This window comes from Catharus ustulatus, chromosome 16 (assembly GCF_009819885.2).
Source record: "Catharus ustulatus isolate bCatUst1 chromosome 16, bCatUst1.pri.v2, whole genome shotgun sequence".
NCBI lineage: Eukaryota > Metazoa > Chordata > Aves > Passeriformes > Turdidae > Catharus > Catharus ustulatus.
In genome coordinates this window covers 6860131-6881077 of record NC_046236.1, presented here as the reverse complement: position 1 = coordinate 6881077, position 20947 = coordinate 6860131, and the positions used below count along the sequence as shown (strand labels likewise).

The following is a 20947-nucleotide window of genomic DNA, read 5'->3' as shown; positions in this document are numbered from 1 at the left end:
TGGCCCTGCACAAGACACTCCAACAATCTCACCCTGTGCCTGAGTGGTGTCCAAATGCTGCTGGAGCTGTCAGCCCTGGGGCCATGACCACTGCCCCGTTCAGTGCCCACTCTATGGATGAAAAACCTTTTCCTAGTATCTAACCAAACCTCCCCTGAGAGAACATCAGGCCGCTCCCTCGGGTCATAAAAAACACAAAATTATTGGAGAAGGCCGTCTACCTCGCATTAGCACTCGGCACACTCCGCACGGTGAGAAGCGGAGGCTCATGTGCCGCAGCAGGAGCAGTCCCGCCGCGGGTATCCGTGAGGGGGCGGGCATTGCCCTGAGGGACCCGCGCGGCGGGAACGCGCCCGGCCGGGAGGACCGCGCGCGGGCCCGGTAGGGGGCGCTGTGGGGCGCGCACGCGTGCGCGGGAGCGGTGCCGCGATGGCGGCGCTGCTGGAGCACGAGAGCCAGATCTTCCTGGAGCTGTTCCACCGCGACGGGCTCGTCGTGTGCGCCCGCGGGCTCGGCATCGACCGCCTGCTGCTGCGCTTCCTGCGCCTCTACTGCGAGCCCGCCAGCCTCGTGCTCGTGCTCAACACCAGCCCCGCCGAGGAGGTGAGGGCAGCTGCCAGCGCCCGCCCCTTCCCCTCCCGGCTGCGGCGGGCGCGGCCGGCGGCTCTGTCGCTGTCCCGGCCGGCGGCTCTGTCGCTGCCCCGCGGAGCGGCTCCCCGGGCTGGCGGGAGGGTGTGCAGGTTCCAGTGAGCGCAGCGCGGGGCTCGGGCCGGGCGCTGTGCACTGGCCCCGGCACAGAAGCACAGAATGGGTCAGGTCAGTAGGGACCACAGGGGCTCATCTGGTCCCGGCTCAGGCAGGGTCATCCCAGAGCGCGCAGCACAGGATTGTGTCCAGACGGGTCTGGAATATCTCCAGCCAGGGAGGCTCCACAGCCTCTCTGGACATTCTGTCCCAGTGCTCGGGCACTCAAGGGAAGAAGTTCTTCCTCGTGTTCAGGTGGAATTTCCTGGCATCAGTTCCTGCCCGTTCCTCCTGTGCATTGCTGGGCCCCAGGGGCACAGTCCGGTCCCTGCTCTGAGCCCTCCCTGCTCACACTGGCAGGCATTGCTGAGGTCCCCTCTCAGCCCCAGCTCTTCTCGAGGCTGCGCATCCCCAGCTCCTGCAGCCTTTCCTCACAAGAGATGCTCCAGTCCCCTCACCCTCTTTGTCACCTCTGCTCCAGGAGCTCCGTGTCCCTTTTGTCCTGAGGAGCCCAGAACTGGACCCAGCACTCCAGATGTGCCCCAGCAGGGCTGAGCAGAGGGGCAGGGTCACGTCCCTGACCTGCTGGCAATGCTCTCCCTGATGCACCCCAGGATCCCCTTTGCTTTTTGCTCAGGGACAGCTTGTTGTCCACCCCCAAGTCCTGGGGAAGCTGTCAAACCACATTCGGGATCATGGCAGTTGGATTTCTACTCCTGCAGCACAATGAAGTCCTAGTAACACTAATGAACTAAAACAAGTACGTAACGTGTAAGTAATCAGAGAGGAGAAAGGGGTGAAACATGCTTGTTGGGCTTGACAGTTTCGTCCCTAATTGTACAAAAAAAAAGCTGCTCTTCTCTGGAATCAGGCTAATTTCCCATCATCAAGAAGGGGAGGTCTTGGGGGACTTTTTGTAGCAGCCATGGGTGAATAAAGATCACAGCTGCAGTTTATGAGATTAAGCTTGGTGTATATGATCTACCTGCTGTAGTCATCTAACAACAGGTGAGGGCACCAAAAGACAATCTCCTCCCAATTCTCTGTTCTAGAGGGAGTATTAAAATTGCATTTTCTCTGAAAATGAGATATTGAAATATAAGAAAATATAAGCTCCTCGAAGTGTTAGTTGCTCAATTTTTGTAAGTGTTGTCTAGTTACTACTGACTATGTAGATCTTTTAAATCACCCAGATGATTTTGAAACTGAAGAAAATATGTCAAAGATCATAATAATTCTAACTTCTTTTAGTGTGTTATAATATCCTGTCTTAATTTGTTTTTGATAGCTCCTCAAAATTACCAGATTATGTGTAATAAAGGTGCTTTTTGGATCCCTTCCCCTGGATACCACAATAATGGCTTGTGTTTTTATTGTATTTGGTTTAGGAGTATTTTATTGATCAGCTGAGGTCAGATGGAGTTGTTCATCTCCCTCGACGCGTTACCAATGAAATTGCAAATAATACTCGGTATGAATTTTATACACAAGGAGGAGTCATCTTTGCAACAAGTCGGATCCTTGTGGTAGATTTCCTCACTGACAGAATTCCTGCCAATCTCATTACTGGTAAGAGCATAATGAAATAAAGATAAAAATGTTCTGTTTGAAAATACACAAAGCTTAATTCTATAAGAGGAGTTCTATTAACAGCTACTGAGGTTGAAGAATAATTTTTTTTTTTCCCTCACCAAGACTGAGGTAAAAGAAGCAAATATGTAGTTCTTTTTTTTTTTTTTTCCTCTCAGCTCATTTATTTAATTATACAGTTTAAAAAGGCTTTCAAAAAGGAATAATTTATTGGATTTGGTGAAATAGTGTCCTGTGCTCTATTGGCCTATTACTAAAACTGATTTTAGATGTTATGCATTATGACTCTTGCACGCCACCTATATTTTTGCATTAACAAATTATTCCTGATGACTTCTCATCAAAAAATACCTCACTAATCTTTGTATTGACACACTTGAACACTATGCAAGTAGCAGTATTATGAAGTAATGCTGTTACTGTGATTGTAAAGATTTGGGGAATAGCTTGCAACCTCTTTTTTGTTGTTATGTAGAAGCTGTACATGGAAGATGTGACAGTTGTCCTTATCAAGTTCTGTTCCCCTTCTCCCCCAGCCACTCTTGTTTTTATGTTCCTGGCTGAGCTGCAAACCCTGTTACTGCCTGGAGAGCAGGAAAAAGAGATATCTAAGAGCCAGGGATTTAAGAATATTTTACTGTTTTCTAAGTGTTAACATCTTAATGATTAAACATAGCTGAATATTGTATGCTTAGGAGAATGTGAGTTTCTGCTTCAGAAGCTGTACTTCCTTCCTGTATGTCAAGCTACATCAAGTTCCACTCTAAAACATTTTGAACACTTATGCAAGGGTCAAAGAACACCAGATTGTCAATTCTGATATTTCTTAGTTCAAAAGAAGTGAATAGGTTTTCTGTGGTAATTTCTCTTTTTCTCTTGACTGCTTCCTCTCTACCTTTCTACCCTATCAAAGAAGAAAAGAAAAATTTAAAAAAAAGAAAGATGAAAAGAAGAAATACAGTACAGTTTTAAAACTGGTGCTGTCCTGTAGTGCCACAGAGCTGACAAGTTTTGCATTGCCACCAGAGGTCGGTGTGAGAGCAGCTGCAATCCACTGGTGGCTTCATTCCCAGCTTCCTAACACCTGGGTCCATGTCTCTGTGAGAGACATGGTGGTGCCTTGTCTCTGTAAGATTCTATAAAAATCTTGTAGTAGTGTTTCATGGGGAGATAACAAAAGCCTTTCTAGGTATTACAAATGTCATCTATAAAATCAGTGTGAATTAACATCTGATGAACTCATAAATCTGGCTAAATGAAGATAAGAAATTATCACTGCAGTAAAGCAGAATTATTCCTGGTGGTTTTGGCTGAGTAGAAATTATGTACTTGACAGCACAGTGAAACTGATGCAAGCTGGTGTAATAAGATGTGGCAAATTGTTTCTACTAAGGCTGACTGAGTGGGTGTGCACTCCATTCATAAGCAGATATATGTTGACTAAAAGCAGGAAAGTATTGTAATAAACAGTCTTACTGACCTGTTAGAAATTCTGTCATGTCATTCTTTCTGTCATGTTCATCTGGGGTCACATCTTGATTAACTGGAAGTTGTTCAGAGATGACTATGATATTATTATGTACTGAAAAATTTGCTTCATACAACAGGTCTCACAATATCTAGATAGAGAAATACCTTGTAGTGGATTATTTTAGGACTTAATCATGAATGGCAAGCAGTTAAATGTAAGTCTTTTTTCTGGATGTTTTCCATTTAGCCAGCAAAGGCATGTTAAAGTCAATGGCTGCATGCTGTGTTGAGGAGACTTGTCACAGAAATTAAATGCTCTGTAAGTTTATTAGCTTATGTAGGCACAAAGTAAAGCCTGTGATGTTTGATGTCCTTTGCTTCCATTTTAGAAGGGCATTTGTGATTCCACTGGAAGCTGTGAACAGGTACCCATAGATCTTACTTCAGTAGGGGAAGAGGGAAGATAATACACTGTGCTGTTTATTATAATTAGCATGAGGGAAAAACAAGCCTTGGTTTAGCAGGTGTTGGCTGACTGAACTGTGAACTCCACAAGTGTTCACCTCAAACATAGTTAAATTAAACTCTTGCTTCATTTCTCTTCATTGAAATGTTCTTGCTAGGCCTTTTAGTCCAACTACACCCATAGCCATGAAGAAAACTGGTGGTGTACTCATATGTTCGATAATACTCGCTGTCCTTGAGTGTGAATATGACTCAGATGGGAGAGAAAAGCAAAATAAATGTTTTCAGAAGTTCTTTGATTATGTAAACACTTGAACTGTTACAAATGAATCTATAATTCCAAAATTTCTCTTAACTAAAGAATTCAACTATCACTACCTCAAACACATCCAATTTGCTTTGTTGTAACAGTGTTAGGTCATGCATGTGCTTTTTCTGCTTTTAAAAGGCTGAAGTTCAAGTTATGCCTCAGGAGTAAAGAATTTTCCAAGCTAGTAACTCCTACCACTTATGCACAAGTTGTTTTTTTTTCTGTTAAAGATGAATTATTAACCAGTTCTGCTGTTTGACAATTCCATGGTACGGAAACTGAGGAATCACTTGTTTCAGCCCCAGAAAGTTTGCTCAACATTCATTTTAGAATACTTAAATTCCTGTAATTAAAAGAACAGTAGAAGAACAGGACAGTTGTGAGGAAAAATGTGTACAAAACTGGACCTTTCTGTATTTTTTTAACTTGAATTTTTTTTCTTTTGCCAGGCATTTTGGTGTACAAAGCACACAGAATCATTGAGTCCTGTCAGGAAGCGTTCATCTTGCGACTCTATCGCCAGAAGAACAAGCAAGGCTTCATTAAAGCTTTTACAGATAATGCAGTTGCATTTAACACTGGCTTTTGTCATGTGGAAAGAGTAATGAAAAGTCTTTTTGTTGGGAAGCTTTATCTGTGGCCAAGGTGAGGCACTTCTTTACTTCACTGGAGAGTTCAACTTTGAGGAAAGATGAAGGATGTTACAGTGGGCTCCTAAAAAACAAGGTGTATGCAGTCACACTGCCAATCTGTGTTCCCTCCTGTATTCCCCAACAAATATTTTTCAGTTTTTGACAGAGTAGTCTTAAATATGCTGAATTTCTGAGAGTATTTTTGAAAATAGACTCAAATTGACTCTGTTAAGGGGATGAACCTTATGGTAGTCCCTTTAGTCAACAGAAATCACAGCAAAAAGTGACATTCTTAACAGTTTAAGAAAAACTTCTCTTACTAAACAAGAGTATTTAAGCCATGAAATGACAGGAAAACAGTCTCTCAGTTCTGCTATTCATGGAGATGTTTGTTTTCAGCTGTGATGAAATTCCATGCATCTCTTTCTGCATGTCACATTTTTTTAATCTTCTTACACATATGTTGTGTATGAAGGACATTTCTTGGTGACTGTTAAAAAACAAATTGCCAAGATGTGGCATGCACTGAGTCTTCCAGGAACAGATCCACAAATGGAACAGGACACTCTCTGATGACCCAGTCATTGCTCTTGCCCTGGGAAGGAGCTCTGCCCATTTGTTCTGTTAGTCCAGGCTGGAATGAGTTTCACTCCTTAATGAACTGTTCCTGTGCATTGCAAATTCCATAACTGTCTGTCTTTCAATATCCCAGGAAAGTAGAAGTGAACGTACCTAGGGTAGGAAAGGTTGAGTAGAAGCTCTCTAGATTTCCTTCCTTCACTTCCTTGAAAAGACCTGGGGCTGCAGTAAGGGAAATGTCCATGGAGTTGCAGAGGTCAGCAGCCATCAGGTTCTCTGAGCCTCATCCTGTCAGGAACAGTCAGGTGACATCTCTGGATCTGTGCAGCCGTGGTGGCTCCAAGGACAGGGTTCCAACAAGGACCTGCAGGTTGTCATTGTAATCTGGGAACATCACAAAATCTGCTGGTGCAGACGTGTGATTTCAAAGGATTTATGAACCCCTTCCAGTTTCTCTCTTATGTGATTTTTTGGGCTTATTTTAATATTTGCTATGTGTGATGATAATACAGAATCCAGTGCAGTAATTTTCCATGGATCATTCACCAGCACTGTAGGCTCACATGACTGGAATGACTACAGTCATAATTGTGGAACAGATGGTTTTCCCAGGCTGTTCATGAGATTGCAGTCTTCACATCAGTAGAAACTGATTTTGGAATTAACTTACTTGTTTGCATGTAAAACAATTGTAATTGTAGTTTATACAAACTTTTGAGTAATTCTAAGTCAAACAAAACTATCCATGTAAATCTTAAGAAACTGTTTTTCTCTTAGATTTCATATAGCAGTGCACTCCTTTTTAGAGAAGCATAAACCTGAAGTGGTGGAAATACACGTGGCAATGACCCCTGCTATGCTTGCTATCCAGACTGCAATCCTGGACATTCTGAATGCGTGTCTGAAGGAACTCAAACGTTACAACCCAGCTCTTGAAGTAGAAGATCTGTCTTTAGAGAATGCTATTGCTAAACCTTTTGACAAGGTAACCATTTTGATTGTTCTGCAGTGTCTAACAGGATGTAGATCTCCAAAGTGCCTGCCATGCGAACAGAAATGTTATTTGCAAAATAAATAACCAGCAGCACCTGAGTGTTCTCCCAGGACATGTCTGTTACTGGTACAAGGGAATGTAATGGTGATGTGATGTTGCCAGTAGGGTTTTTTATGTATTGGTATTATTGTTCTTCCTTCATTTCCAAAGTCCCAACAGTAAGAACGTCCCAATTCATGGTTATAATAATCATTGTTGCTGCTGTTATTAAAAACATAACTGCAACTTCAGCTCAGAATACTTTGGAGATAAGTATCAGTAATAACCACACATATACTCCCCTTTTCTTTTTGAATTTCGTGGTTGAGTTTTTTAATTCCTCTAGTAGGAAAAGCACAGTATGTAATAGACAATTTGCACATGCATACATCTGCTGTATCTTTAATCATTATTTTTGTGTTCATTGTTATTTTTGACAGATCTGCAATATTTGGCACATGTATGCTTTCGTTAGGGTGAAATCAACTATCATAGTGCAACACAGTTATTGGTTAACTGTGATTTAATCTGGATGGAAGGCTTTCTGTTCTTTAAATATTTGAAGGGTTTTTCTTGGGCTCTATAAGTTGCACACCTTCATGGTACCTATCTGATTTTGGAAACTAAATGACATAATGGTTTTTGCTGTACCTAAGTGAAGGACACTAGATAATAAATACAACAGGCCAGGACCAGTAAAATGAGGGTGTTTTTTTATAATTTTACCAGTATTTTATTATTTGATGGAAAGGAAAAAAATACTGAAAGCATTAAATTATGTATGTCTGCTAATTGTTGGAATGTTTTTCATACAGACATATTATGTTAACTTTGCTAAAATATGGTAACTTATATCAAAACAAATATCAGTACATCTTTGTTTTGGTATCTGTAATGACTCTGGGAAACTGGAATGTCCCCTCTAAAGTTAAAGTGCATTCTCAGCTTGATTGGAAGCTATAATGCAATACTGTATGTTTGACACTCCGAACTTTCCAATTTTTATTTCTAGACAATACGTCACTATTTAGATCCTCTCTGGCATCAGCTTGGAGCTAAGACAAAGTCTTTGGTCCAGGATTTGAAGGTCCTGCGCACTTTGCTGCTGTATCTAACCCAGTATGATTGTGTCACTTTCCTTAATCTCCTGGAGTCACTGAAAGCAAGTGAAAAAGCTTTTGGTGAGAATTCAGGTAAACATGGAATAACTATACAAGTTAATGCATGAATGATGCAATGTTGATGTTTTTAATTATCATTCCCAAACATATGAAGGTATCTAATTAGGCTTTACACAACCAGCCATAAGGACGTAGGTTTTTATTGACAGGTAATTCTTTCATCTTCCCACTTAACTGCTGTTACTTAACGGTGTGAGATTTGCATCACATTTCTGTCTTTTATTAAGCTGATGATTGCACAGCAAGCAGGTAGGGCAGGTATTCAGGTATATCTGGGGCTTTTACTGCAGAGGGTTGGAACACATACACATTGCAGATGTCAAACTAGTGCTGCTTCCTTCTCATTTCCTCTCCAGGCTGGCTGTTCCTTGACTCCAGTACTTCAATGTTTGTGAATGCTCGAGCTCGAGTTTATCGCATTGCAGATGAGAAACTGAACCAGAAGGGCAAAGGCTCAGGCTCTGAAAAACGTGATGTAAAGAAGGAAACTGGTACTGATGATTCCTAATTTTAAGTTTGAGAGTGTCACACGATTCCAAGTGCTTTGCATATTATTGCTTGTGCTCTGGTTCCCTGCATGAACTTCCACAGCTCAGGATCTCAGTCTGTTAGCTGGGATAAATTGAGACATAATCTTAGTTCCAAAAGCATATAATAAACAACATAAAAGAGTCACGAAGTAGGGGATTCTCCTAAGCTTGCTCAGCTGATCACTGGGAGAGCTTTTGTGGAATTATTCTTGCATTACATTGATGTTTAGTTTCATCTTTATTATCTTACGTGAAAGAGTAGGAAGCTGTGGTTGCTTTTATTAAAAAATATATTCAGGAGTTTCAGAATTGAAGAATGAGTGAATATTTCAGGGTTCTGCTTCACAAAAGCACTTATCTCCATTTTTAAATTTAAGAGTGTTCTCCACCTCATTAGCATAACAAGTTGCATATGTAGGCTGTTGAATATCATATGTGCCAACAACCATCACACTATTGACATCTAAGCACTGATTTAAAGTCTGAAGGATATTTTAGCTGCAAGAGCTGCTATGTTCAATCTTACTTTGTTTCAGAACTGAAAAGGGAATTGGTTCTAGAAAGTAACCCAAAATGGGAAGCTTTGAGAGAAGTACTGAATGAGATTGAAAATGAGAATAAGAACAGTGACAACCTCGGTGGTCCAGGTGAGAGAATACTAAATAATGTAAGTCTTCCAGGGCTTCTACTGGTTTGTACTTCTACTTGACCTTGGAGAGAGGAACTAATTATTTTATATAGTTTTATCAAAGAGCTGGTTTAAATTTAGTAATTTGTGGCCTTAAGATGAGGAATTTATGTGCATTATGTACATAAACTATGTAAAATTAGGTAGTTTTACATAAACTCTTATTAGCTTGCTCTAGAAGAGAAATGCTGCTCATTTCTACAATGCAATACTTTTTAGGAAAGAACCTACATTATTCTGAAAAAACATTTTAAGTTACATTTCAGTAGTGTACTGATACCTTAGTTCCAAGCCAAATAAAACTGATGTGGAAATTTATAACTATCAAGGTACCATTCATTCATTTCTGAAGTTTGGGTTCAAAACAAAAATAGAGGTTCTGTCTTACAGCCTTTCTAACTTGCTCATTCTTTTCATGCACCTCAAAATTTGCTTCTCATGAGTTGCATATAAATGAGGTAGAGATTAGGAGGCAGGGGAAAGAGTCTAACTGCTTTCCTGCCTTTCCTATTTTAGGGCTTTTCATTCCCTTAAAATTTAACAAGTTTTATTTTAGGAAATAGTAAGGGTAAAAAAGTGCTCTTTTCTCCCACCCACAGTGTTCTGACTTTGGGTAAGAACTGGCTCTCTCACCTAGTGTTGTAGGAGTTTATCTGAGTCAGCTTGCAGAGAATGGTTATTCACAAATGTCAATAATACTGTGTGAAACATGTTTTGTAGACTCTCTAACACAGCTGAAAAATTAAAATGGTCTAAATTAAATTCTATCTTATTCCACATCTTGAAAATGAGGAGTAGTTTGAGTATGTTTCAGCACACCCTGTATCTGCCTCATTTCCAATGGTCAGAAGGAAAACGTTACAAATTTAGATATTGTAAGAATAAGAAATGTTGAACTTCCATGAATCTTCTCTGATTTTCTTTGGTACAAAAAGCCATGAAGGTTAGATTCTCTCAAAGTCCAGAGTGCCTGTGTTCGCCGAATGTCAAGGCATTTGGCAGGCGCAGTGCTTGGATCAGTGCAAGCCATTGGCTCAGCAGGTGCTTGTGGCTGGATAAGAAGCACAGTGTTACAGGCTGTAAACATGGTATTGTTTCTTGACTGCAGGGCAAGTGCTCATTTGTGCCAGTGATGACCGAGCCTGTGCACAGCTCAGGGAGTATATTATTGCTGGAGCAGAAGCTTTTTTAACAAGACTATATAACAAAACCTTCGGAAAGGATGAGAAAGCTGGAGAGGTGTGGATTCAGGACAGAAAAACCGTCAAGTCCAAAGGAAATGCCAAACCAGACACAGGCCCTCAAGCCAAAAAAGCCAAACTCACAGCTTCTTCAAAACAAAATAAACACAAGAAGCAGCAAGACCGGACTATAATCGAAATGATAGGGAAAACTGAGGAGGAAAAAAGAGAGGAGATCGAGGTGGAAAACAACAAAGAATTAAGTGGTAGCCAAGAAGACAACACTGAAGAGACCATTCCTGAAGATTTTGATATGAATTTGCCCTCAGATTGTTACTATGGGATTTTCAAGGACCCACTGACGATTATCCACCCGCTGCAGGGCTGTGGGGATCCCTACGCGCTCACTCGGGTGCTGCAAGAGGTGGAACCCAGATATGTTGTGCTGTATGATGCAGAACTCACTTTTGTTCGGCAGCTGGAAATCTACAAGGCCAGCAGGCCTGGGAAGCCTTTGAGGCAAGTTGACTTGGCCAGGGTAATTCTAGTCTGAAAAGAAAAAATTAGAAGTGTACTGTCATCAGTCAATGGAGAGCGTGCTGCTGTTCATTTTCATTAGCTACCTTTCAGTTCTTGTCGAGCCCTTAAGTTTAAACAAAAGCATCATGTCTGGTGTAACCAAAAGATAATTTTTACTTTCCAGAAGGTGTTTAGTCCCTTAACAGCAGAAGCATATCTGTTAAAAAAAAAAAATTCCAAGACCTCTGCTTCAATGATTTTAGTGGCAGCAGATCATTTTGAGGTGGTGTAGTCTCATTTTAAACCATCTCTGAAGATACGATTCTTAAACAAAAGGATTTATTTTGGGTTTTATTAATTTTCACATTTCCTGATGTTCATCATGCTGAATACCGGTAATTCAGAAAAAAAAAAAAAAGAAGCAAGTAAAGGAAACACTATCAAGAAAATTAGTATTTGCAGTTATAGCATTTGCTGACAGAAAGATCACCACATTAGGTACATGTATTTAATACGCTTGGGAATTGCACAACTCAGTTTTATGAATAAATGTCACATACTAATTACAAAATATAGAAAACTTAAAATTTAATATATTGTTAACTAACTTGTCAGCCACTTATTGCTACTAATCTTAAATTTATTGGTTGTAGAATTTTAAAACTCCATACAAAGTTTTGTGACCTCTTTTTTTTTCTCTTTTATACTCCAGAGTTTATTTCCTCATATATGGGGGCTCGACAGAAGAGCAGCGCTACCTCACAGCTCTGAGGAAAGAGAAGGAGGCCTTCGAAAAACTCATTCGGTAGCACAATTAGTTTGTTTTCTCAGAGGGTTACAGTGCTATTGCTAGTCATAGTTCCTTTGTAAAAGGAAAAATTGAATTTCTGATCAGATTTGCATTTAGTATTACACTATACATAATTTTACATCTGGGTGAAGGGTATTGAAGTATTTCAATGTTCTTTACTCCTGCATTTACAGTTTTTAGTAAGTGGTTTGTTTTTGGTTCTTTAGAGAGAAGGCCAGCATGGTTGTTCCTGAGGAAAGAGAAGGAAGAGATGAAACAAACTTAGACCTCCTCAGAGATGCTAGACCTGCCTCTGTCTCTGCCGACACACGCAAAGCAGGTGAGCAGCTCCTAGGTCAGGCTTGCAGCCTAGAGCTTTCCAAAAGTCCCATAGCTATTGCACTTTAAATCCCCCTCAAAGCATCTGGGGCAGAGACACCTTGTACATTGGCTCTGCAGTCTTCATGTTAAAGAAATATTATTTCCCAGTGACAATGAACTGTGGTTTCCTTTGAAAATACAGGTTAAATGAAGTCTTTGACCATTAAGACAGATGCCATTTGGGTTGTTTCTAGTCAGATTGTTGGTTATGAGGCTGTCTAGTGCTGCTTGTAGAAAGAGAAAACATAGAAACTGTAGTCTTCAGATGGTCAAAGGCAGTGTTGTCCTTGAGCTAGTAAATGTTGGGGACTTCTTTCTTCTTAGCAAGACATGCTGCCTGGGTAAACAACTGCACATTATGGGTTTGATTACTTCCTTTACAATAAAGTGTCCTTTTTCTTTTGTTGCAATTCTAACCATATTTTTCTTCTTTTCCTCTGGCATGTATGCTCTGCCTCTACCTATTTTTCCTTGCTGTCTTTTCTTTAATCCTGCTCTCCTTTGTCATAGGCTCTCTAATCTTTGCTATTACGTCTTTTGTGGCCTTGGTGCTGCAGTCTGTTTAGGTGTCCTGTAGATCTGTAGGGGCCAGTGCATAATTCCTACAATAAAGTGCTGTATTTCTGTGGGAAACAGCTGGAAATAAAAAGGATCTGCTTCATTATCTTGTTTTGCAGGCAGCCTTTTAAAGATTTCCCTGATTCTTTTCAATAATTTTCATCTACAGTTTAATGTATTTCATTGTCACCTGTACAAAGCTTCCAGCAAGTAGCATGGTAGTTCTGTCAAGCTGCAGAGCATGCTCCCTGCACTACAGTATATATTTAGGAACACAATTTTTTTTCTCTAACAGTTAAAAATCAAATGAAGTCTGGATTTATTGTACTGCTGAATTTGAAGTATAACTTAAGATGAGAAGTCCATCCATTGCAGAAGCCTTGGCAGCACACAGGAAAACAACCAGAGCAGGAAGTGCCAAGTATGGGGATAACAGTGTTTGTTTTGCTCTTTAGGTGGACAGGAACAGAAGGATGTCCAGCAAACCGTAATCGTGGATATGCGGGAATTCCGTAGTGAGCTTCCATCACTGATCCATCGCCGGGGGATCGACATCGAGCCTGTGACTTTGGAAGTTGGGGATTATATTCTAACCCCTGACATCTGTGTGGAGAGGAAGAGCATCAGTGATCTGATTGGTTCCTTGAACAATGGCAGGCTGTACGCACAGTGCGTGTCCATGTGCCGCTACTACAAGCGGCCGGTTCTCCTCATTGAATTTGATCCCAACAAATCCTTCTCCTTGATCCCACGAGGCTCTTTACAGCCAGAAATTTCCAGCAATGATATTACTTCTAAAATAACCCTTCTCACACTGCACTTCCCAAAGTTACGAATCCTGTGGTGTCCCTCTCCCCATGCTACTGCTGAACTGTTTGAAGAGTTGAAACAAAACCATCCCCAACCCAACGCAGAAACCGCGATGGCCATCACCGCAGATTCCGAAATTCTCCCCGAGTCAGACAAGTATAACCCTGGGCCTCAGGACTTCCTGCTAAAAATGCCAGGGGTTAATGCAAAGAACTGCCGTGCCTTAATGACCCATGTTAAAAGCATTGCAGAGCTTGTGACGCTGTCCAAGGATGAGCTAGCCAAGATTTTGGGTAATGCTGCCAATGCCACACAACTCTTTGACTTTATTCACCTGACCTATGCAGAGGCACTAGCCACAGGAAAAAGCAAAAGATGACTCATGAGATTGTCCAACACACAGCACAGATAAGCTTTTCTGGCAGAGTACTTTGGCAAATACATGAAATATTTTAATAAATGCCCCCTCTAAGATAACCAGCTGTTTCTTGCTAATGCTGTTCCATCAGTTTTAACATGTGAGTTAATTATTACTGAAGGCAAGTTTCAAGAGGAAAAAATATTTTCAGTGAATTATTTTTATTCTTTTTAAAGCACTTTAACCAGTTCTACAATACCACTGAATTAACAAAATGAAGTTTTTCACCAAGACCAGAAGAATTAAGTGCTAAGACTAACTGATAAAAGTGTTTTCTTGTGAAAGTTATGGTGTGTTGTTCAAGCTAAAAATGTGCTGTGCTTTGATTAGTCTGTGTGACCTGCTGCATGATACAACACTGCTTTTGCCATTTTTAATGTCTCACTCTCTGGCATCTGCCAGTTTTCGACTGACAGTGATGGAGCTATTTGATACACATTGTGGTCTTTACTCAGGAGTTTGTTTAGACTATACTGAGACTGAATCCTGAATTTCAGAACATGACCATAAGCCTTTGTCACAGTAAAATCCATTTGTATGCTGTGCTCTACGTTTTGCTTGCTTATCTTACTACCAGTTACACTTTTTACCATTCCAAAGCCAGTACAACTTTGTCTTGCTAGATTTTGCAAACTGCTTTCCTTTGGTCACTGGGTAGAGATTCTGTGGTGCCACAGTGCAACTTAATTTTGAGAGTGCCTTACTTATACTTTTAAGAGGCTTTATTTTTCACTCCGTTTTGATAGCTTTTTCACCTCTTTCACTTTATACCAAAGAATATTTCCTCTTGTAAAATGTAATCGTTTTCTAAGCAAGGTTTTCCAAAAGTGTTGAAAGGTCATCCAATATTGGCTTATTTTGTCTCCTATTGCTCTTGTATTCCTATGTCTCAAATCAACTGTGTCAGTAAACTCAGTAAAGCCATTGTCATGTAGAAGATAATACTTTTAACATTTTGTGTAGCATAAAAGAGGGAAAAGTCTGTGAATGTGTGCATTGTTAAATTATTATTCTACATTGAACTTTGACACAACTGTGTACCAAAATGCCATTGCCAAAAGGGTTGGTCCAGTGTTATTCCATGCTAATGTATTTACATTTGCTATTTAAAAAAACTTTATCTATGAGTTATACAATTCTAATGGCAACAACAGGCCAGTATTTTCTCCTTAATGGAAAGAGAAAATATTTTTTGTGTTCAGGTTCAGTAAAAACTGTACTGTGCACTAAAATGTTTATTGTGCATTTTAAGTGTGAATTATGAATTGTTAACTTTAATCTATGGCTAAGCTAGGACAAATTTCTAAGGGAACATTTTTCTGTAGATGCAAATTTTATTATTAAATACACCCATAATAAGATTAAATTTGTTCATTATCTTGTTTTTCATTTGGCTGTACTGATATCAGAACATTTTTATTTTTAGTGTGTGGTTTACAATCCAGATCTTAGGGTTTCTATTGCCCTGGATTCTAATTTATTTAATATGAGGAGTCTTTCCATGAGACTTTTGCTTATTCAAACTAATGTTGTCAGATGTGCAGAGGGTTGAGAATGCCTGTAAAATGGTGCTAAGAGAACTGAATATCAGAGTAGGATCCAGCTGTCCTGAGTGCATGGTCTGTAGAGCCTGATTCAGAGAAGGGCAGCTGCCCAGCCTTTGAGAAAAAACATTGCTTGTGCAATGGGTGTTAGGGTGCTCCATGAACTGTGGGTTTGGGGTTTTTCACAGATGCTGCCTCAGCTCTGTCAGTGAGTTTGGAGTTTTTGCACTGATGTGTATGGGGTGAGAATGAAGGGTGTAATAACAGGTGATAAAGTTGTAGCTTTGTGTTGTATGCTAGATTAAAGTTACATCATGCAATTAAATAATTATTTGCTAAATATTTTAATGAAATTGCCTTTTGATTATATGTGTGGATTTTTTGTGAAGCTTTTTCCTTTTTCTTTCTCTGTGCAGGATTTGCCTTTTCTCTAGAGCAGACACATGTAGCCTTGTTGCATGCTATTATTGCTCCTGTGCCTTGGCATTTCAGTGTATTAGGTTTGACTGCCAGTTAGAGCTGTGTCCTCCTGGGACAGGAGGTGTGGGCTGTGCTCCCAGGTGGGAAAGGTCCTGTGTCCTGAAATAACAGAGCCAAAGGCTCTGCCTGAATGCAGTCACAACCCAGGGTTGGGTGAACAATGAAAATCCTCCCTTTGATCAACAGTCATGGAATTTGTACATCTTAATATTCAGTTGATCTGTTTTGTAAAATATGTGATTTCAAGAAATGCAAATAGGGTCAGAAACCAGAAAGTTCAGAAACCATTGCTCCAGCATTTTGTAATAAATTGTCATTATAACTTATTTCAAATGTTCATTTTTCCTGTAATACCAAGAATTTTGGATATTTGCAGAATCAAACTAAGAATAAACCCTTTTATGTGCTTCATATGAAGTCTTTAATATCTTGCTAACTGTTAGGTACCTTATTGCATTGAAAATACACTAACCAATAGTATATGCACTTCCTTAATTTGCATGTTCTGATAAGGTTGTACAAGGAAATAAGTGTTTTAAAGTTTGTGCCATTTTTTCAGTACAAAATGGTAGGAGCTCATCTCCCAAACTTTTCAATATAAATAGGCTGGCCTTTTTTTAACTTGAGTTTTGATCTGTATTTTGGAAGCAGCTTCTCAATAAGCTAAGGGAAGAAATATCCTCAGTCAGAGTCTTGCAAAAGGGAGGAACTGTTTAGTAGCTTGGCTGGCCATGACTTAGCTGAGAGATGAATTCTTACTGAAGTTAGTGAGGGTAACCAGGGCTGCTACACTGCTATGGTGATTTGTTCTCTAAACAGATGTTGCTGCAACTTATCAAAATGGGCCTGTGTATGTACTAATTTTAGTGTCATTTTGTTTTAAAGCATGACAAAATTTCCTTAATCCACAACTGCTATGAAGCAGTCTTCCTAGGAATATTTAATCAGGGCTAAATCAGATACAGTTTTCTCAGCTTGCATTTTACCCTAGTTCTGTCTGTGAGAGCTTCCCTCTATAAATAAAAGCATAGTTTTCATTTCTAGGGTTCTCAGTTCCTCATTGTTACTTCTTTTTTCTTTCACCTTGATCATCTCCTATCAAAGAGCTGGAGCCTGGAGTTATTAAACACCTGACACTGTTTCCAAGCTGACATTGTTAGTCAGCAATGCAAATCTGGTTCTTGTACTCTCAGCTTCTTCCTCAGCCCTCAGAATGGCACTTAGACCATTCTTATTTTTATTCTTTTTTGTTTAGGAAAACACAGGGCCTACGTGGCAAAAGTTTTTGGAACTGACTTGCCTTATTTAATGTAACTTTTCTCATGCAAGTTCAGATCACAATCAATAGTCAAAACCACACATAAGTCTTCCGGGTTATGAGATGCTAAGGTTTAGCATGAGCTAGGCTCAGAGTTTCAGAAACTATTAAGATGGGACTACTGATTAAAGGATTTCAGCCAGGAGCCAGAGAGTAAATTTATAATTTTGAGGGTATAATTTTCAGAATCACTACTAAATCTATCACAATTGTACAATAAATGTATAAGGGATTTATTTTAACATCACCATTCATATCTTTACCTTCACTTTGATAAATAATTCCATGAATTCAAATTTCATCTACCTGAACTCAGAAATCTTGGAATTTTACATCATTGAATTAGCAAGAAAAGAAATTTCCACCTGTAAATTCAGTGCAATAGCCTTGGTTTCTGTCTCCTTAGTAACTGTTACCTGTTGTCCACAGAAACATGCTAGCCTTCAGATTCTGAGCATATACAAAACCATCTCCCAAGTGATTCAAAGCCCAGGAGTTTTCCCTGAGAAATTGGCACATGAAGCCTAAACTCGACAAGGCTGCATTTCAGCCCCACTAAAAATAGGCAGCACAGTTCTAATTTGAGCTCTTTGCAGAGAACCCTGCAGTTCCATGAGGATACACAGTGGGACATGTGCATTATCCCTCCTCTGAACATCCTCTTGGGTGAATGGAATGTCCCAGCAATGTCCCAGCTGTGCAGCTGCAGGGGAGATCTGTGTGTCCTGTACTCACAGCATTATTTAGCACTGAACTAACATTTTACAGTTTCTTCATCACTTTTTTCCTTGTGAAAATGTAAATTCTTGTGAATTTATGTTATTCTCAGGTTCTCTATTCTTTAATATTTCTTCTATTTTTCCTCTGTAATTTTCTAATTTATTTATTTTTCACATCCCTTATCCTAATCATAACTGTCTGTATTTTTGTCCTTTTGTTTCCCTTCAACAATGCTGCTTAAATATTGTGGCAATTTGTGATGTCTGTTGAGCAAAAATAACACTCAATTCTTTGCAAGACTGGCTGCACTGGAGCCTTGTCCAGTACTTATTATCCAGGAGCTTACATAAAAAAAGTATTGTACTTTGCTTTCATTTTGGCTCCAGACTTGAGGCGTGTCACATTTGGAAAGCTGACACTCAGGGAAAAGAGAGCAGCAGGTTGGCAGTTCTTGCAAGATTTAATTCTCGGTTTTGTCTTAGATTTCTTTTGAAACAGATTAAAAGCAGTCTGAATAACAGACACAATAAAATCATAATCAGTTGTTTTTAAAAAGTTTTCCCACCCTGGCAAAATTTCAAAGTATTTTTTATGTGTCACAAAATTCTTGGAATCTTAAGCATAGATAGCAGAAGCTGCAAATTTTCTTGTGGCATTTATATCCCACAACCATTTTTACATATTGCAGTACTGCAACTGGTCAGATCCTGCAAAAACTCTTATTCCATGCTTAAGCATTTACATTAGGATGTGGGAGATCTGCAACAGCAAAAATATAAACTGCTACTTTATCTACTTTTTCTTTCTTGAAATCCCCCCTCTAACTCTTTCCATTGTGAAAATATGCTTGCTTTCTGCATCTTAAATCTCTGGATGTTAAGTGTTGGGAAGAACTACAGTCTTTAAAATCAACATATATTTGTGTTAAACTATCACATGATTCTAACTTCTGAAGTCCCTGTAATGCTCTCCTTTCATTAGTTACAGAAGCATTTGGAAATCTATCAATCCACTTTCTCTCCAGCTTACACAATGTCTTTCCAACACTTCCAGTGTGACAGCAAGGGGAGCACACACCCATAACAAAAGCTGGCCAGGATGTAAATGTTAAGATACCTGCAGCTAGAGACAACAGCAAAATCTAGAGATCCTTCAAGAAAGGTCCTGCCCATAATAAATATGAAAAAATATCTACAATCTTCAAGACATGTCCTGTGCAAATCTTGGTGCATGAGGTACTGTCTATACAGACAGTCTTTCAGATAATGAAGGTGTCTCATCTAAGCCTTGAACTGCAGCAATAAATCTGTTGTACTACAGTTCATATAACTATTACAGTAAGTTGTTGTTTTCTGAAATATTTGCATTATACTGCACATCACTAGCTGACAGAAGTCATAATCAAGTTTTTCTTTTTCACTTTAATATTTACTTGACAGAAGGGCTGAATCACATATAAGTTATCTGAGTTCTTTCCCACAAGGTGCTATTGGTATAAAAATGTAGAGATTTGGGGTTTTTTGGTCAGCCCCACCAGCTCCTTAGGGATCTCTGACATATTTCTAGCGGCTTAAATAACTCTGGTGTTATTACCCAAACAGAGGAATTTCCACTGGTGTCCACCAGGAATGTCTGACTTTCCTTGGGCCATTAGCAGCCTCAGCCTGTGCTGTCCCCAGCAGCAGCTGCACTGCACACACTCAGAGTAGCTGCAGGGGGTAACACGAGCCTGCACATCTGCAGCGGCCCTGTCTCCGCAGTGACCCTGAAAAGCCAGCTAGGCCCATCCCTGGTTCTATTTTTAAAACTGTTTGTTTAATTGGTGGAGTGCACCAAGAATAAATAATGAGCTAATTCTGAAGATCATTCCCAGAACAGCCAGCTCAGATTTTTTTTTCTGCAAGTCAGAACTCTCTCCTCTCCTTTGTTTGGGTTTTCTGGATTTTGGTGGTTTTAATGGTTTCATTATCTGGAGGTGAAGAGCTTTATCTAAATGCCAGTTGTAGGCACAGTACAATATTTCAAGCATGAAGCACTCTGCATAAGTGAGGTTTTGCAGTGTTTGTTTACTGAATAAAAAATAGTTGAAAGTTCAAATTCTAAAACTGGATCAAGGATTCTAACCAGATTGAATATGAAGTTTCTTCCATGCAAAAAAAACCCAAACAACAACAACAAAAACCAAAACAAAAGTCATTTAAGGAATACTACCACCAGAGTTTTTCCAATGTACTGTACAGACCTTCTTTACATTCCTTGATAATAATTATACAGTAATTCCTTTTTCAAGTTTTTCATTAACTTTTTAGCTGTAATGGATTATAAAGGTTTGATAATAATTTTTAGAAAACCCTTCTCTTGTATTTGGCTTTGTATTTTGTCCACAGGTTTCTGTGTCTCAGTGAGTGCACAGGCAGAGAGATGAGTTACAAAGGAGCATACAAAGTTCAGAATGCAGTGAAATGACTGTCCAGTAACAGAATAGGTTTGCTTATGCACTTGATGATTCATAATATTAATACAGCAATTGTCCTTTGTAATGACTATGAACATAAGTGGATCTCATTTAACTTGATCTACTGTGGTTGAAAGAATACAAGCTTCAGTCAAATACCAACCAGACCCTGTGAGAGAGTACTGGGTCTCTTTGCTAGGTTATAAAATAAAGAACTTAATTCTGCCATGTACTCAGTGTTGTGTTCATTTTATCTCACAAATAGGGAGCCAGAAAAACTGAAGGCAAAGGGTTATGCCCAAGCTGATAAAGCAAGTCTGTGATGAAGTGTGAAACTGAAACTCACCACTGACTCATAGGTCACTTTAAACCTTAAAACCATATCTTTCATCTATTTCCATATGCATTTTCAGCTCTCATATGCTGTTGCTTATTATGAGTTTCAGATGGAATCTTTATTTCTGTAGGAGTGTAGTGATACTCTGAGCAGCTTACACTGAAGTTTCTCTTGATTCCTAGCACTGATGCACCAGTTCATCCTGTCACAGGCA

The 20947-nt window shown here is 39.7% G+C and overlaps 1 protein-coding gene across 1 annotated transcript; it reads left to right on the top strand.

Annotated features, from left to right (window-relative positions):
* Positions 1 to 411: 411 nt before the first annotated feature.
* Positions 412 to 16314, top strand: ERCC4 (ERCC excision repair 4, endonuclease catalytic subunit). The gene is made up of 11 exons (XM_033074403.1): positions 412 to 603; positions 2133 to 2313; positions 5029 to 5224; positions 6568 to 6775; positions 7836 to 8016; positions 8361 to 8495; positions 9071 to 9181; positions 10331 to 10922; positions 11635 to 11727; positions 11940 to 12052; positions 13107 to 16314. Exons 1-11 carry the CDS (start codon positions 430 to 432, stop codon positions 13838 to 13840), a joined length of 2718 nt encoding a protein of 905 aa, XP_032930294.1. The 5' UTR covers positions 412 to 429; the 3' UTR covers positions 13841 to 16314.
* Positions 16315 to 20947: the final 4633 nt, after the last annotated feature.

Excerpts from the sequence above, each read along its gene's own strand:
- ERCC4 (XM_033074403.1), top strand. The coding sequence starts at position 430 with ATGGCGGCGCTGCTGGAGCACGAGAGCCAGATCTTCCTGGAGCTGTTC. Across the intron at positions 8,017-8,360 it reads AGCTTTTGGTGAGAATTCAG|GCTGGCTGTTCCTTGACTCC; the intron begins GTAAACATGGAA and ends TTTCCTCTCCAG. Across the intron at positions 11,728-11,939 it reads GCCTTCGAAAAACTCATTCG|AGAGAAGGCCAGCATGGTTG; the intron begins GTAGCACAATTA and ends TTGGTTCTTTAG.